The 20000-nt window shown below is 33.6% G+C and overlaps 1 protein-coding gene across 1 annotated transcript in view; it reads left to right on the top strand.

The window, feature by feature from the left end:
- Nucleotides 1–20000, top strand: part of LOC135194928 (nephrin-like) — a gene marked incomplete in the record, with an annotated part of 312621 nt that overhangs the window by 208028 nt on the left and 84593 nt on the right. The window contains 2 exon segments of the mRNA XM_064221132.1: nt 152–296; nt 9195–9322. Of these exon segments, the coding sequence (XP_064077202.1) occupies nt 152–296; nt 9195–9322 (273 nt within the window).

Below are 20000 nucleotides of genomic sequence, written 5' to 3'. Positions count from 1 at the left end.
AATAATAATAATAATAATAATAATAATAATAATAATAATACCATATTTTACTTCTTTCTATTGAGCAGCAAAATATAATTGAACTGGGTTAATAATAGTATAATAATAATAACACTATATTTCTAATTTATTTCTCCTTTCCTCTCGCCAGACCGAACACGGGGTGAACAAGAGCACCTCCACTGTCCGGATAACAGCAGCCAGGAGACACCACGGCCAGAGACTGACGTGCACTTCGCTGAACCCTCTTTATCCGGCCTATCCGTTGAGCGATTCCGTTCTGCTCAACGTGACTTGTAAGTAACAAGTTCTTGTTGTTTTGTCTCATTCATTTACATTTTTTATCTATTTATTCTTTTTTTCCTACCTCTATATATCTCTTTATCTCTGGAAACACTGCATTTTGATACATTTTTATCCGATTGTCATATAATCATTTATTTTTGTCTCGTTCAGTTACATTTTTATCTATTTATTCATTTTTTTATCTTTATATCTTTAACTCTTACTCTTTTCAACTGGAAACACTTTGCATTTTGATGATTTTTTATCTGATTGTTTATATAATCATTTATTTTTGTCTCGTTCAGTTACATTTTTATCTATTTATTCATTTTTTTATCTTTATCTCTTTACCGCTTACTTCTTTTCAAATGGAAATACTTTGCATTTTGTTACATTTTTTTCTGATTGTTCATATAATCATTTATTTTTGTCTTTTTCTTTGATTGTTCATATAATCATTTATTTTTGTCTTTTTCTTTAATAAGTTAGGTCTCCTTTTATCTGTTTCTCTTTGCCTTTTCTTACTTCTCTTCTTTTTCAAATTAAAACCATTTCATTTCAATACATTGTCATCTGTTTATTGATCTTTTTTCTATTTTAGTAAGTGGGATCTCTCTCTCGTCTCTCCTCTCTCTCTCTCATCCTCTCTCTCTCTTCTAGTATATCTATTATTATTATATTATATAATAATATATATTTTATAATATATAATTTAGTGTACTATATATATATACATATATATTCTATATATCTATATACTTTAATATATTAATATATCAGTCGATGCAAGGTGAAGGGGCACGATCCTTTATTCCCATTATTTGTACTTTATTGTCGCGACGTTTCAAGACATAAAAGTCCCATTATCAAGCTAAAAAAAAAAGATAAAACGAAAGTTAAAATCATAAACTCGGAATACATACTAAAAGTTTAAAAAGTTTCCAAATAAATATAAAAGCAAGTACAAGAGTAGGGAGGAGTCAATACCATAAGGTGCTGAAAGCACAGACCCAGTGACAATTCGGGCCGGGTCAGCTTCGACTTGAACTCACGAGAGATACAGAGGTGTTGAGGAAGACTGGGTGTTTAACTGCGGAACGAGTTGTTTAAATGAAAAGTGATTCTAAAATAGCTAAATGATGTTCGTTAGGGGATTGGCCTATAATTTTAAAATCTTTGTAATTCAAGTCATGTTTACATTTCTTTGTATGCTCGCGTATACTGAAAACTCAGGATTAGTTAATTTGACACCTGTTCTATAACTAACGCCTCGATGAGAATCTAATCTCACTTTGAGTATCCTCCGTGTGGAGCCGACGTACTTCCCTAGATTACATCTAGGGCAAATTAAATAGATATACGACTCCTGAGGTCATCAGTGTTTAAACAGAGATCTGATATTCATTGGGTTGCAAGGTATTAGTTTTAATTCAATTGCAGGAAAAAAACTTTCTATTGACAGTTTCAATCATGGTAGAAATTTTGTTATGAATAAATGGGACTCTTGCAAACAATAGTAATTTTGGCACTGTTGGCATTTTAATTTTAGGATGGAAGATATTGTTCAAGAATTTGTACAGGTGTTTTATAAAAAAGTTTCGATGGAAAGCAATTGTCAGTGAAATATTGGTGGAGATAGGTTATTTCATTGTGAAAATGATTCCAGTTAGACGTTATGTTAAAAGCCCTATGAAAGAGGGTAGACATGGAGTTTAGTTTAAAATTATAAAAACAGCTGCTATAAAAATTCGATCCCAGGCCGGTAAACGTTTCCTTTCTAAAAACCGTGGTGTTAAAATGATCATCATATCTAAAAACGGTTACATCCAAATGGCAGTTTATTTTCCTTTCATATTCAATTGTGAAATTAATGTTAGGATGTATTTCATTGGCATACCTTCTTACTGTTCAGAGATATGATCAGGGCTGACAAATTTCTTGATTTATGCCCAATGAAATACATCCTAACATTAATTTCACAATTGAATATGAAAAGGAAAATAAACTGCCATTTTTGGATGTAACCGTTTTTAGATATGATGATCATTTTAACACCACGGTTTTTAGAAAGGAAACGTTTACCGGCCTGGGATCGAATTTTTATAGCAGCTGTTTTTATAATTTTAAACTAAACTCCATGTCTACCCTCTTTCATAGGGCTTTTAACATAACGTCTAACTGGAATCATTTTCACAATGAAATAACCTATCTCCTCCAATATTTCACTGACAATTGCTTTCCATCGAAACTTTTTTATAAACACCTGTACAAATTCTTGAACAATATCTTCCATCCTAAAATTAAAATGCCAACAGTGCCAAAATTACTATTGTTTGCAAGAGTCCCATTTATTCATAACAAAAATTTCTACCATGAATTGAAACTGTCAATAGAAAGTTTTTTTCCTGCAATTGAATTAAAACTAATACCTTGCAACCCAATGAATATCAGATCTCTGTTTAACACAAGGAGAAGAAACTCAGTCCACTGATGACCTCAGGAGTCGTATATCTATTTAATTGCCCTAGATGTAATCTAGGGAAGTACGTCGGCTCCACACGGAGGTTACTCAAAGGGTGATTAGATTCTCATCGAGGCGTTAGTTATAGAACAGGTGTCAATTAACTAATCCTGAGTTTTCAGTATACGCGAGCATACAAAGAAAATGTAAACATGACTTGAATTACAAAGATTTTAAAATTATAGGCCAATCCCCTAACGAACATCATTTAGCTATTTTAGAATCACTTTTCATTAACAACTCGTTCCGCAGTTAAACACCCAGTCTTCTCAACACCTCTGTATCTCTCGTGAGTTCAAGTCGAAGCTGACTCGGCCCGAATTGTCACTGGGTCTGTGCTTTCAGCACCTTATGGTATTGACTCCTCCCACTCTTGTACTTGCTTTTTATATTTGTAAACTTTTTAAACTTTTAGTATGTATTCCGAGTTTATGATTTTAACTTTCGTTGTATCTTTTTTTTTTTTAGCTTGATAATGGGACTTTTATGTCTTGAAACGTCGCGACAATAAAGTACAAATAATGGGAATAAAGGATTGTCCTTCACCTTTGCATCGACTGATGTCTGCTGGTTGATAGAACCGCCTTCAATTTTCACTGTATATATATAATATATATATATATATATATATATATATATATATATATATAGGCTAATTTCCCTTCGAAGCTCTCTTAGGTTTTATAGCCTAGGTTGAATATGCCCGTAATATTGTTATTAATATTCAAAGATGAACCCTATTCATATGGAACAAGCCCGCTAGAGGCCACTGACTTGAAATTCAAGCTTCCAAAGAGTATGACGTCCATATATATATATATATATATATATATATATATATATATATATATATATATATATATATAGATAATATATATATATATATATATCCCTTTTGCCTCCTATTACGTCTTCCTAATGGACGTCATACTCTTTGGAAGCTTGAATTTCAAGTCAGTGGCCCCTCTAGCGGGCTTGTTCCATATGAATAGGGTTCATCTTTGAATATTAATAACAATATTACGGGCATATTCAACTTAGGATATAAAATCTCAGAGATCTTCGAAGGGAAATTAGCCTAGAGAGATAGAGAGAGTGACAAGTTATAAGGAAAAATGTGGTAAATGAATAAGTATGGGGGGATGAAAAATAAAGCCAATGCACCTGAAATTCAAGAAACGTCAGCAGCAGCAGAGAGCAGGAATGAATTTGTTCCCCGCTTAAACATTTATGTGTCATTTCTCGCTTAAATACTTGTGTCAATTCTGTTTGTAGTGTACATGTCAATACATAGGGTACAATATGGGGAGAAAGTTTGAATTGCTTGTATAATTCTTCATATAAAAGCTCCAAACAGCAGCATTTTTGGAGGGGAAGTTCTAAACTGTTATGGCTTCAGAATTTATTTTTAATGGCAGTAGAGCAGAGTTGACTGGTGAAAGAGTCGATGGAATATACATCGGTTTATTTTTCTGGTGTTCAGTCGTAATGATATAAAGTTTACCATAGAGTTTAGTTACTTATTGCCAAGATGCTTTAGATGCAATGCTGTCATTTTAACTGTTATGTAGGTAAAGGCTGGAAATTGGGACGAAGATAATCATGGACCCATGTTGCAGCTGTTAAAGTGACGAGATGTGACTATAAGCATAACCGAGGCATTCTTGTTACCAAAAAGATGCTAATATTGTTTATAAAATCAAGACTAGTTTATAGTTTATAGTCGATATAGTGTTGACGTACCACCTTGGTGGCCGCGAGTTCAATTCTCGGGCATTCCACATAGGTGTGGGAGATGTGTATTTCTGGTGATAGAAGTTCACTCTCGAAGTGGTTCGGAAGTCACGTAAAGCCGTTGGTCCCGTTGCTGAATAACCAATGGTTCGGTGCAACGGAAATACACCATATAAACAAACAAACAAATATATAATACAAATATTCATTGCATTTCACACCACTTCAGTTAATTGAGTCTGGGAGATGTCTGTATTACGTAAATGGACACCTGAGGAAAAATATAGAATTTTATTGTTATTATTCAGAAGATGAACCCTATGCATGCAGAACAAACCAACCACATGGGGCATTGTCTTTGAAATTCAAGCTTGCAAAGAATATTGTTTCATTAGGAAGAAGTAACGGGAAGCATTATTATTATTTTACTATTATTATTATTATTATTATTATTATTATTATTATTATTATTATTCTTATTATTATTATTATTATTATTATTATTATTATTATTATTACTTTTATCCAGTCCTCCAATTCGACTGGGTGGTATTTATAGTGTGCGGTTCCGGGTTGCACCCTACCTCCTTAAGAGTCCATCACTCTTCTTACTATGTGCGCCGTTTCTAGGATCATACTCTTCTCCATGAATCCTGGAGCTACTTCGGCCTCTAGTTTTTCTAGATTCATTTCAGGGATCTTGGGATCGTGCCTGGTGTTCCTATGATTATGGGTACAATTTCCACTGGCATATCCGATATTATTATTATTATTATTATTATTATTATTATTATTATTATTATTAATCAGAATATGGACCATATTCTTACGGAACAATCCCACAATGGGGCCACTGACCTCAAATTCATTCAAACTTCTAAAGAATATTGTGTCGTTTATTCGAAAGAAGTAACAGAAGGTATAGGGAAATAAAGAATGAAAGAGACCAGTCATTAGAAAAACAGTGAAACGAACACCTTAATAAATAAGCGTTCCTCTCTATAACTCGTCGTCTTAAGAAACAGATCTTTAAGGGCTGCTGCGAAAGGGTTTTGACCATACCCAGGGACCTGCTATGAAGTTCGTACCTGAGTCGCCTGGAAGGTGCATCAATTCTCATCGCAGATTTTTAGAGAGGACGACCGCGGCGCGGGGTAAACGGGAAATGTTGCATGATGCATCTGTTTAAAAGCTCGCGAAACGATAGAGGACTTTGCAAGTATAAAAAGAAATGGGGCCCCGGACGGGTAAATGGAACATAAACATCGATCTCAAGAATGAAAGCGGGTCTCTTTTTTATCTCTCTCTCTTTTTTTACTTTGAGCTCATTACATTACCTTGCTGGAGCCAAGTGCTTCTCGTAACAATATACGAAATAGCATGAGTTACTGAAATGGTAAGAGTATAATGGAAAGGTTTTGCGGTTGTAAATTTTAGAATGTTGTTAAAGGGAGGGCGAGTGGGTGGGTGGTGGGGGGGGGGGGAGAGGAGATCAGTATAAACTGTAAAAGGGTCCCTGTTTGCATAAACACAGTATGCGTATAGGTATGTATTTGTGTGTATATATGTATATATAGGAAGATAATATATATATATATATATATATATATATATATATATAATTTGTGTATATATAATATATATATATAGATATATCTATAATATATATATATATATACTATATATATGAATATATATATATATATATATATATACACATATATATATACACTTGAGTTAAATATTGTAGTAGTCGAAAGACAGAAAGAATGTTGTACAAAATGTTGCTACCATCTTGAAACAAAAGAGCACGAGAAAGATTGAATAATAAGCATTCATATTGAATGTGCTCCTTTGTTACTTACAGGATATATATATATACATATATATTTTTTTTTCTTTTTTCTTTTTTTAATGAGTTTCGTCTTTTATTCAGCAGGCAGTGAGAACCAATATGAGGCCATGAATTTTCTATTGGTCTCGTAGGATTTAGCTTGCGTAAAAAAAAAAAAAAAAAAAATATATTTGTGTACGCAGACATACATACTCTCTCTCTCTCTCTCCTCTCTCTCTCTCTCTCTCTCTCTCTCTCTCTCCTCTCAGCCGAAATACTGATTCTACCCAACTAGAGAAATATTCTCGCGGTGGCTGTAGTGGAAATTCGTGAAATGTATGCAGAGCTCTCTCTCTCTCTCTCTCTCTCTCTCTCTCTCTCTCTCTCTCTCTCTCTCTATATTATATATATATATATATATTATATATATATATATATATATATATATCGTTGTCCATCCTCTATAATAATATTTGACCTGTTTGCAAAAAAAAAAAAGTGGGAGAAAAAGAAGATTAACTGAAAATTAGAGTTGTCTCAGTTCTAATTACCAATTACAGAGCGTATCCATTAAAGTAATTACATAATACACTCGGCCATTACAGTGTAGTTGTTCAGGGAGGCAATTCTCTCTCTCTCTCTCTCTCTCTCTCTCTCTCTCTCTCTGGGTATTTTCCTCCGTAATAATTTACATAGAGTTTCTTGATTAATTAGACAGCGTTTCCTTAATCCTTAATGCTCTATTTTTTCCTAGGATGTTTTTGCCCTCAGGAATAATGGTCTGCCATTATTCTTATATATATATATATATATATATATATATTATATATATATATCATATATATATATATATATATAAAATATGTATATACCCGTATATTATATATATATATATATATATATATATATATATATATATATATATTATATATATAATATATATATTTGTGGGTGTGTGTAGTGTAATTTATTTCTTGATTTTTTACCTCCCATTTCTCCCTTGTGTGTTACACATTATCGTCGCTTCCGTAGACATAACCTCATAGTTAACTTTGTAACAAGAAAAAAACCACAAGTAAAAATGAAATGGTAAACACTTACCATACGTTCCCCAAAAGGATATTTCATTTTTCTGTACATTTCCAAGAACTTTCGACGTATTTTTCAACGTTCTCCAAAAGGAAATTTAATTTTTATACCTTTCCAAGAACTTTCGACGTATATTTCATATTTTTTCATAGAAGAAAAACTACTTTTGTGAAGAACTTTAAAAAGAGAATATATTCAGTCGATTCGTGTCAGAAGGAGAAAAGCCGAATTAAAACGCTTAACGTCAAAAGAGGGACTTTTATTCATAGAGGAAAAAAGAAGAAGAAGAATTCGTTGAAGACTTTGCCCCAGAGAAGAGACAAAACATAAAATTGTTTCCCAAAAGGGACAAGCCACACTTACACAAACTCTTACACAAACACTTACACACTTGACACACACACACAGTCACATAGCCAACCCTGGACATTAGTTGACGAACTCAAGAAGGTTTCTTTGTCTTCCAAGGAGGAGGAGGAGGAGTAGGTGGAGGAGGAGGAGGAAGGAGAAGAAGACAAGAGAGAGAAAGACAAACATATTTTGTCCCCATTAGTGGAACTTTTAATTAAGGAAATGTGGATTTTGTTCCGCTGTGAGACGCCGTAAAACTATTTCTTCCTCCCTGGAAAGGAAATGAAGAAGGCTTCGGATTATCATCATACGAAGCTATGGCCCGAGAATTTTAAACGTTTTAGACTTCCGTTAAAGAAAACTTTGTCCGTCCGCACGCGCTTTTTCCGTCCGCTCTCGGATCTTAGAAAGTACTAAGGCTAGAGGGCTGCAAATTGGTACGTTGATTATCCACCCTACAGTCATCAAACATGCCGAATTGCAGCCCTCTAGCCTCAGTAGTTTTTATTTCATTTAAGGCTAAAGGTAGCCATAATCGTACTTCTGGCAGCGCTATAAGTACCAACGTCAGTCTGATCTGAAAATATAAAACGATTTTTACATGAATAACAATTCCAGAATATTTCCAGTAAAAAAAAAACGATAATATACAAGTGGAACAGAGATGTTATTTGCAGACAGGAAATTTAATGCTTATCTCACATAATTTGGAGAGGAACGCACATCAACTTAGGACATTAAACAGAGAATACAGGACATTAGGACATCAAACTGAGAATACAGGATATTGGGACATTCAACAGATAATATAGGACATTAGGACATCAAACTGAGAATACAGGATATTGGGACAGAAAACAGCAAATATAGGACTTTAGGACATCAAACCGAGAATATGGGATGTTAAAGCATCTAACATAGAATATAGGACTTTAGGACATCAAATGAAGACTATAGGCTGTTAGGACAGTGAGCAGCAAATACGGGACTATAGGACATCAAACTGAATATAAGTTGTTAGGACATCAAACAGAGAAAAAAGAACGTCAGGACATCAAACTGAATATGAGACGTTAGGACAACAAACAGAGAATATAGGACATTAGGATATCAAACAGAGAATATAGGACTGTAGGGCATCAAACGGAGAATATAGGACATTAGGACATCAAATGGGAATATATAATAGGACATCAGGGCATCCAACTAAGAAACATCAGGGCGTTAAGACCAACAGAAAAAAAGGAGCCTCTGTACTGAACAGGAAATTAGCTTCCATGTTAGAAAGAAATACATCAAATATATATAGTATATGTATAACTATACATACACATATTTATGTGAATTGATAAATATACATATAATTTCTCTCTTCCCCAGACCCACCCGTAGCAACGATAGAGCTGGGAAGGGGCGTCTCGTCTGTAGTGAAGGAAGGCGAAGATATCTACTTCAACTGCAACGTGGACTCCAATCCGCCGACCTACAAGATCTCCTGGTATCACAGGGTGAGTTTTATTATTGTTATTATTATTATTAGTTGCAGGTCCACAATAATATGGCATGTTAGAGTTGATGGTCTTCAGTAGATATTAAAAGCGTTCGAACCTTGTGCTAGGTTCGAAAGCTTTTGATATTTATCAAATACCATCAACTCTCACTTGCTGTATTATTGTGGCTCTGCAACCATTAATTACCATCATTTTCGACACGGAAAACTGTGTCCATTATTATTATTATTATTATTATTATTATTATTATTATTATTATTATTATTATTATTATTATTATGAGTAGCAAATGTGATCTTTTTATCGTTATTATTATTTTTATGATTAGCAAATGTGGTCTTTGTTTGGTTATTATTATTATTATTATTATTATTATTATTTTATTATTATTATTATTATATTATTATTATTATTATTATTATATTATGTTATTATTATTATGACATGTCTAGGCTACACGGTCGTATGAAACTTGGTATAATCTCACAGTGTTATCTACAGACCACAGTGAATACTTTGAAAAATGTTAAAAAGTTGGTGCACGGAATAATAGGTGGCCCAAATTAGATTTTTCTGGGAAGCTAAACGATTTTAACAAATGTTAACACAGATGGAAAATTGTCGAATTTAACTTTTATTTCATATGCAAATTGGGCTGTGGCCACCTTTCAATTTGGTCCCGGCGTGATCCGTCCTCCGGCTTACTCGGGACTCGTGCAAGATTTTCCCCTGACACATAAGTTGTCGACATTATGTTCCTAACTTGTAACGTAAATTAAAAGGTTCTAAATTCTGCGGTCAAGTAGATCCTTGTTTCACAAATGGAAATTTGAATGCGTTATATTTTATTAAAAATAATTGTTCTGTACTGTTCAAGTCAACATCCACATTATTGATTTTTGTACATTTTCATTCTTATAAATATATCATAAATATCCTATCCTAAAATTACTATATCTTCACCTCAACGCGAAACACCTTTTTCAGACCTTTTTAGGCTTTTCCTTAGACCTTTCCTATCCTCCTTTCCAACAAGAACATCAACAACAAAGTAGTTTGTAGGCTTATTCCCCGGTTAAGCGAAAATGGTAACTTTTTGAACATTTCAATGAATTAGGTCTCTAAAAGGCTCAGAAATTTGATACCTATTTTAAACTTTTCAAATTTATGGGAGGTTCTCCCCCTGTTGATAGGGGCCTTTTTTTTATTGTTTTACTGTACCTCCGTTCATATTCTCTCTCTTCCATCTGACTTTCCTCATCCCTCTGCTAAAATGTTTTTGCTCTCAGTTTCCCCTTTCAGCGCTGAATGACCTCATTGTAGGCCCCAGTGTTTGGTCTCTGGCCTAAACATCATATTCCATTCCATTATATTTCACGGCATTCAAACCATGACTGAGTCATATCTATGAAAAACTGATAAATAAATATGATCATGTAGAAAGATGACAATCTTTATTTGAGTTTGGAAAACGATGGAAAAATATTTGTCGTTTCTTCCGTGTTCCCCTCCAGGGGCTTGGAAAGTAAAAAGATATTCCTTCATATGTCGACGGGATCACTCGCATCGCAATAAAAAATATTGCCAGGACGTATAACAAATAGTATCCTTTGGGGGGAATTCAGTGTCAACAACTGACAAGTAAAGCCTCTTTGTTTATTCTTCTATGTTTTTGTTATAAGCGTTGCTTTATATATATATATGTATTTGTTTTGAATATACAAAATCGACCGATTGTTTGACCAAAGTTTGTTATCGCCAGAGCAGATTTAATAATACTAATAGTAAATATATAAACATTCTCTTTCATTCTTTTAATATAACTGATGTTAGGCTTCAACTTACATGGTTGCAATAATAGTGTGATTTATACATTTCCATTGTATCTTTGATTTCGTAATGATTTTATGATTAGTTTCTGTTTCATCAATTTTCATTATATCTTATTTTGAAAAGGTTCTGTCGATTGGTTTATCCATTTTCACAATATTTTTTAATAGTTCTATGTATAGCCTGGTTTACCCATTTTCATTGTATCTATTAATTTGTAATGGTTCTATTTATAGCCTGGTTTATCCATTTTCATTACAATCATCAGTTGGCAACGATTCTAAAACTTTATCTTGATTTATCCGTTGTCATTATATCTTATTTTGTAATGATTCCGTAATATCAGTTCCATCCGTCTATTTACACTATATCCATCATTTCATTATAGCCATCATTACGTCACTGACAGCATCCACACACAGATTTACTTTGCCAGAGCAGTGAAAATTCTGAATGAAATTCAATGCACACAGACAAATAGGCAGGCAGAAATAGCCATACAGGCCATCGGATTCTCAACTCTGAAGACATATAACTATAGCCATACAGAAACATACCGAAGTGACTGACTCACTGTGAGCTAGTCTGGCTTTCTCCAGACAGACAGACAGACTTATGCGTTGAATCCTACCATGCCATTTCAACACACTGGCTCACCACAGCCAGTGTGGAAAGCTATAATATCTCCTACCATTGGAATGCTTCTTTCCCTCTCTCGATCAGAGATGTTAGGCAGTCACTGCGTTTCTCCCTCTGGTCGAGGTTTTTCCCCTTATCTTCGTCGTGATGGCCACCGTAAAGTTTAACTGTAATTGTTCCTGTTTTTTATATATCATCGACGCCAAAAAGGGGTTCGTTGCTGCCGTTACCCCATTTGCAGCTGACGCTGCATTTTATGGCTTATGTTTTCGTGAGGGGGCCTCGAGGAATCCTATTTATTTTTTTATTATTATTATTATGGTTTTTCTGGGATCATGGCTTCTACGCCATTCGCGAGGTTGAACTCGGTTGTTTGTGGTAGCTGTGAAATTGTATGCATATATCCTTGCATTCTCAGACTCAGAATATTTTAATATAGCACGTGTGAACTTACGTACATACGTAAATCTCTGCATACACAGAGACTTGGCATAATTGCATACAACGCATTTATATTTGCGTATAATACATATTTTGTAAACATACGAATTTACTTGCATACATCTGTGCATGCACACAGACTTAGCATATTTGCATATGACACATATATTGTGTGTATATATGAACTTACATGCAAAGTGCATAAACTCAGACTTAGCATATTTGCATATAACATTTATTGCGTATAAGTTTGACCTCACATGCTTACGTCTGTGCATACACGCAGACTAGCATGTATGTATATAACGTATTTATTCATAAAAGTACAAAACAAAATGCATACGCGTTTGTTGATGTATTTGTACAATGTATGTTAACTTATGTAAGGCATAGAAAGGGCTTGCTCATAAGTATACATATTAATGGGTACGTGCTAACATACATATATGTACAAACGTACATAGTATATTTACATTCATACACACATATACATATTTTGTATAGTATACATGTGTGTACATATATATATATATATATATATATATCTATATATATATATATATATATATATATATATATATATTATATATAGTATTTATATACACATATATGCATAGTACATTCACATACAAATATACATAGATACTTGCAAAGTAATTATATATATATGATTGTATATATATATATATATATATATATATATATATATATATATATATATATATATATATATATATATATATATTGACGAACTATCGCTAAAACATGCGATATCTCATGTAGTCGTAAAGCTGGAGGAAGGAATGAAAGGAGTTGACCAAGCGCTTTCGTGTATTTCTCACACCTCCTCAGGGTCAAGTGATACAAAAATTCATTATTTGTTACCAGGACATCTCTGTGGCAGCAATACATAAACATAAAAACTATATTACTACTATTTAAAAACTAACTGTCTAAAAATGTTGTTTACAAGTAGTTCATCTAGTTTGTACGTCCCGGGGCTGCTGTTGATCAAATCTACACAATTTTTCTTTATTATGCATGATTCGACAATATTTCGTTTTGTGATGTCTTTACAGAACATGACCTCTTTCGCTTCCTTCCAGTTCATGGTGTGGTTACACTTCATTCATATGTTGAAACAAACTGCTTGCTGTATTTCCCGTTCTTACATTATATTTATGTTGTTTTAATTTTGTTACGAGATCCTTTCCGCTTTGTCCCACATATATTTTATACAATGATTGCAAGGGATCCCATATATGCAGCCACTCTTCTGTAGAGGGGAATTCCTGATTAACAAATTCTTAAGTACGTAGTTCTTAAAAATGACATTAACATTAAATGGTCTCAACAGCCCAGGGATGGCCATAAACTGGTTACAGTATGGTAAAACAAGAAGGTTTTTCATATTAAAATCACTCTTATTACCAACTTCATAAAATGTTTTTTCTTGCTTTATTGATAGGGCTTTCTGTAAAGCAAGAAAAACATTTTATGAAGTTGGTCGTAAGAGTGATTTTAATATGAAAAACCTTCTTGTTTTACCATACTGTAACCAGTTTATGGCCATCCCTGGGCTGTTGAGACCATTTAATGTTAATGTCATTTTTAAGAACTACGTACTTAAGAATTTGTTAATCAGGAATTCCCCTCTACAGAAGAGTGGCTGCATATATGAGATTCCTTGCAATCATTGTAATAAAATGTATGTGGGACAAAGTGGAAAGGATCTCGTAACAAAATTAAAACAACATAAATATAATGTAAGAACGGGAAATACAGCAAGCAGTTTGTTTCAACATATGAATGAGTGTAACCACACCATGAACTGGAAGGAAGCGAAAGAGGTCATGTTCTGTAAAGACATCACAAAACGAAATATTGTCGAATCATGCATAATAAAGAAAAATTGTGTAGATTTGATTCAACAGCAGCCCCGGGTCGTACAAACTGGATGAACTACTTATAAACAACATTTTAGACCGTTATTTTTAAATAGTAGTACGATAGTTTTTATGTTTATGTACTGCTGCCACAGAGGTGTCCTGGTAACAAATAATGAATTTTTGTATCACTTGACCTTGAGGAGGTGTGAGAAATACACGAAAGTGCTTGGTCAACTCCGTTTCATTCCTTCCTCCAGCTTTACGACTATATATATATATATATTATATATATATATATATATATATATACATATATATATATATATAGATATATATATATATATATATATATATCGATAAACGTATTCCTTCGCTGCACATCTCAAAAAGGAGAGTCACCGAATAAAGACGTTAATAGAGAAATTATTCAGCCCCGAGTAACAAATAGCCCCACATTTGCATAAAAGCAACGCAGGATACATTAGCATTATCGCCAAGGATCTGCTGGCCAGGACGCGCCCTAATAATATATAATTATCCTAGTAATATATAATTATATCCTGGACGTCCGCCAGAGGGGAGTCCTTGGGAGATGACTGTTGTTGTCTTTGATGTTTCTGTTATTCAGTTTTATTCAGTTTCATTTCTATGGCCTGTGATTTTTTAGGTTTTTAGTATTCTGTCAAAGAAGACTATTGAGACTTTTTCCAGTCCGTCCTCAGATCTTCAAAACTACTGATGCTAGAGGACTGCTAGTTGGTATGTTGATCAACCACCCACCAATCATCAAACGCTCCAAATTGCAGCCCTCTAACCTCAGTAGTTTCTATTTTATTCATGGTTAAAGTTAGCCCAACACTGGCCACCACCGTGCTATGGCTGAAGGTTTCATGGGCCGTGGCTAAGAGTCTCCTACAGCATTATTCGCCATACGGAAAACTCGATTGCGCCGAAGAAATCCGACACTAGATAATCCCAAAAATAATGTATGGATTTACCTAATATAAATGGAATAGATTTTTTTTATTCTTAGAATATATAAATCCTCTGAAAGTGCTGATGACACGTCTTTAGAAGATTAATCCGACACTAGATAAATCCAAAACATTTTATGGATTTACTTAATACAAATGAAATAGAGTTTATTATTATTATTATTATTATTATTATTATTATTATTATTATTATTATTATTCAGAAGATGAACCCTATTCATTTGGAACAAAGAATATGATGGCGTTCATCAGGAATACGTAACAGAAAGTATTATTATTATTATTATTATTATTATTATTATTATTATTATTATTATTATTTATTATTATTATTCAGAAGGTGATGGAAAACAGAAAATAGAGAGAGAGATGATCAGGTATTAGAAAAACAGATGAATTCACAAATGAATGAATAAATGGATAAAAAGGAGAATAAATTACTAAAATGCACCATAGAAATTAGGTTTTAAAAAAAGAAATTACGAAAAGTAATTAATTGCGAAAGTGTCATTACACTGAAAAAGCTCTTGGTTGCAAACGAAACTCATAGTTGATATAATCCTTATTAAACCTAGAGTTCAGATGATCTCGTATGTAAATTTCGACATAAGCCTGATTAGAGCTACGAGATTGAAACCCTCAACCACCCCCACCCCCCCCCCCCCCCAAACACACACTCCCACCCCCCTTGCAGGATTAGGTAAGGTACGCAAATTCGGTCAACTATCGACGCCTCGTCTGTTATATATAGATATTGTGTTTTTCTCCTCCTCCATCGTTTTTTTTTAATGTATGTATGTTATGTATGTCATGTGTTATATATATATATATATTATACTATTCTATATATATATATATATATCTCATTGCCACTGATTTCCTACGTGTTTGTCGGCATATGTGTGTGTATATATATATATATAATATAGATATATATATTATATATAATTATTATATAATATATCATACTATATAATTATTATATAGTATATAATAGTAAATATATTTTTATATATATGTGCTATAAATTGTATATATTTGTTACCATATATGTACATGCATAATGTGAGTCCACCTCCCACTAAGTATTAATTCTAACGATAAGGCGAAACCCTTTTAGCAGAGCGATTATTGTGTTTTTAAGACACTTGTGTATACATACACACAAATACATATAAATATATATACATATATATATATATATACATATATATATATATATTACAGAATATATATATATATATATATATATATATATATATATATATATATATATATTCACATATATTTCCGTATTATCATACTCTTTGGGGTTTAGAAGCATATTTCTGTGTTTTCTCACCGACTGTAATTTACATGGCAGAGCTGTTTGCTCTCTCTCTCTCTCTCTCTCTCTCTGAATTTAAATGAATCCTGCTGTAATCCTTTAAGCACATAAGTACAGACGCTGCTAAATAAACGGAGAAGATGTGAGCCCGTAAATACTCCAGGAAACGCTGTGTGTTTGTGTGGTTGTTTTTTTAGCACCAGGCAAGGATGTCCCTGCTTGAACTATGTAGAATAATGCGCGCAAAAACGTATATTATCTGTCGTATATTTGTATAATTACTCTCTTTCGTTCCCAAGTAAACGAAACAGTCGTAAGTTCACAAACGCTCAAGGACATGGTGTATGTGTGTTTGTCCTCCGCGTGTGTGTATGCGTGTGTGTGTTTTTTTTCCAGCACCACGGAAGGATGATGCCTCTATTTTATGTTGAAATAATTCGCATAAAATATTTCTCGATAAAGCGGTTAATTATTTCCTTCAGCTGCTAAATAAACGAATATGTAAGCGTATCAGCACTCAAGGAAAGTCTTTCTGTTTGTTTGTATGTGTGTATGTTTGTTTTAGCACCCCCCCTCCCCCCCCAACCCCAAGAAAAAAAAAAGCGTCTCTGCTTTATTGAAGTAATTCGCGGACAAAAGCGTAACCCGATTGTCCAACTCGTATTCTCTGCTGTCTCGTACATTCACATATCACATAAAGCAAAGACGACCTTTATGCTTGAATTATAAAATAAATAAGATATATATTAATATAGTTATAACTCGCGTAGATTACGGTACATTTGTCTTATTTTTTTACCAACTTTTGCCTCAATTTAAAAAAAAGAAATAGTATTCGCATTACTATAGTTACAACTCGCGTAGATTACTATGCATTTGTCTTATTTTTTTGACCAACTTATCATTCACTTTAAAAGAAGTTCAATATTTACATTTATATAGTAAGAACTCGCATAGATTAAGATGGATTTGTCTTATTTTTTTTACCAACTCATGCTTCAATTTAAAAACAAATTAATATTTACATTTATTTATTAGTTACTATAGTCGTATACGAGACAAATCGATGATTGCGTCATCGAGAAGCAGTCTTGCATTTGTTATTATTTTTATTAATATCAATTGGTTCGTATCTGACCGTCACACAGATGTAGGTGGACATTGAGAATGTCCTGCGGTTGTATCCGATTATGTATATATAATATATATAATATATAGTATATAGTATACACATACATACATACATACATACATACACACATACATAGCTGGGGAGTTTAAATCCTCGCCTGACTCAAATGAGAGAAAATCCATTTCGCGCGTTATCTGCAAAGCGGAAACGATAAAGTTAAACGGCGATCGTCTGGTGTGCTGTGGCTGTGACTGTGTATGTGGCGCGCGCGCGCGTGTGTGTATGTGTTTTCGTGTGTGTGTTCGTGTGCATGTCTTAGGCGGGCTAATATAAATCTGCTTTCTCGGTCTCGGCTAGTATAATTTCGCCAGCGAGACGTTTTTAATGTGGCCGATGTGTTGGGACTCTCTCTCTCTCTCTCTCTCTCTCTCTCTCTCTCTCTCTCTCAAACACACACATTCGCGCGTCGTCAACTCAGAGCTATTTTTTTCCCGTGAGTTCATATTCTGATTAAGCCTATCAATGGCGAGTTATTGTGATAATAGGGAAGAAGGTGGGATCGGGGGGGGGGGGGGGGGGGTGGGGGGATTGGGTTGGGGGGATTATCCCCCGCCCAAATTCTTGGGAATGCGAATAGATTTTCACACGCTGACTCCCAATACGTGTATACCACCCGTACCACCGTGCTGGCTAGTATTCTCTCTCTCTCTCTCTCTCTCTCTCTCTCTCTCCTCTGAAAATGAGAGCGTTAATAACTATTGTGCTTTTAACCGTTAAGGATTTAGCAGAAGTTAAGAGAGGCCTTTTGTCGTCTATAAACACTATTATTATTATTATTATTATTATTATTATTAGATCGTAAATAAATCTTGGACTTTTGACGGTTAAGGGTTCCCCGAAGTTAAAAGAGGTCCTTTTGTCGTCGATAATAATAATAATAATAATAATAATAATAATAATAATAATAATAATAATATAATAATCTGATGATGATGAGATGATGATGATGATGATGATGATGATGATGATGATTATTAAGACGAACCCTCTTCATATATAACAAGCCCACCACAGGGGATAATGACTTGAAATGATGCTGCCAAAATATATGGTGTTCATTAGGAATTAACAAAAGAAATTATTATTATTATTATTATTATTATTATTATTATTATTATTATTATTATTATTATTATTATTATTATTATTATTATTGTATGCTGGAAACAGACTTTTCAAACATGTTTTATTAAATATAATTTCAGAATTTGCAGATAGAATTCTGTATAAAATAAACCCGGTAAATTCTGCCATTATATATTTAATAAAATATTATTTTCATTCAAAAGATGAACCCTATTTATATGTAAAAAGCCACGGGGGCCATTATATAGACTTGAAATCCAAGCTCCCAATAATTTTATGTCGTTACTTGAAAATCATCAACACAATTCAAAAAGGAGAAATAACAGTAAGAATATATCTCACCAATGTAAGATAAAGTAAAAAAAAATATAAAATGAATAAACGAACAGATAAAATGAATAAACGAACAGATAAAAATATAAGTAAATTATATCTCACTTATGAAAAATAAAGTGAAAAAACGAACAGATAAAAATATAAGCAAATTACCAAAATGCAAAGGAGAATATATCCCATAAAGAATCATTTCGAGGTGACGTCATGTTTGTTTGTCTTTATGTATGCTTGTTTTTCCATTCTGTTTGTGCGTGTGTGCGTGCTCGCGTTTGTTTCCTAATTAGCATACCCTCTTCAATGATTCCGGCGATGCGGTGGTGTGTTGTGTGTGTGTGTGTGTTACTTGATGGGAAAAATCGAAAGGGTATCGGAGCTCTTTGAAGAAGCTAATGAGTCTGATCGGATCAAAGAGACAATGCGAAGGAAAAAGATTTCCGTAAATGCGTCGTGTTATGCAGAACTCCGGATCTCATTCCCATGCGTGAATAGAGAGAGAGAGAGAGAGAGAGAGAGAGAGAGAGAGGAGAGAGAGAGAGAGAGGGGAAGCGAACGAGATGAGGAGGATAAGAAGAAGAATGAGAGAAAGAGCGAGATAAAGAAGAAGACGAAGAGAAGAGAAGGATAAGGAAAGAGATAAGAAAAAACAAGGAAGGATAGAGAGAGAGAGAAGATGCGTGGAAAGCGAGATAAAGGAGATAAGGAGGAAAGAAACAGAAGAAAGGAAAAGGATGAGAAAAAGCGAGAAAAAGAAGAGAAAGAGAGAAAAAGCGAGATAAAGAGGAGGAGGAGAAGATGAAAATTGAGAGAAAAGAGAGCAGAGATGATAAAAGAGAGAGAGAGCGAGAGAGAGAGAGAGGAGAGATTGAGAGAGATAGCAGAGAGAGAGAGAGAAGTGAGATAAAGAGGAGGAGAAGAAGAAGAAGAAGATACAGAGAGAAAG

This window comes from Macrobrachium nipponense, chromosome 15 (genome assembly GCF_015104395.2).
Source record: "Macrobrachium nipponense isolate FS-2020 chromosome 15, ASM1510439v2, whole genome shotgun sequence".
In the NCBI taxonomy this organism is placed as follows: Eukaryota; Metazoa; Arthropoda; class Malacostraca; order Decapoda; family Palaemonidae; genus Macrobrachium; species Macrobrachium nipponense.
The sequence above is the reverse complement of the archived record's forward strand: the minus strand, read 5'-3'. Positions and strand labels throughout refer to the sequence as shown.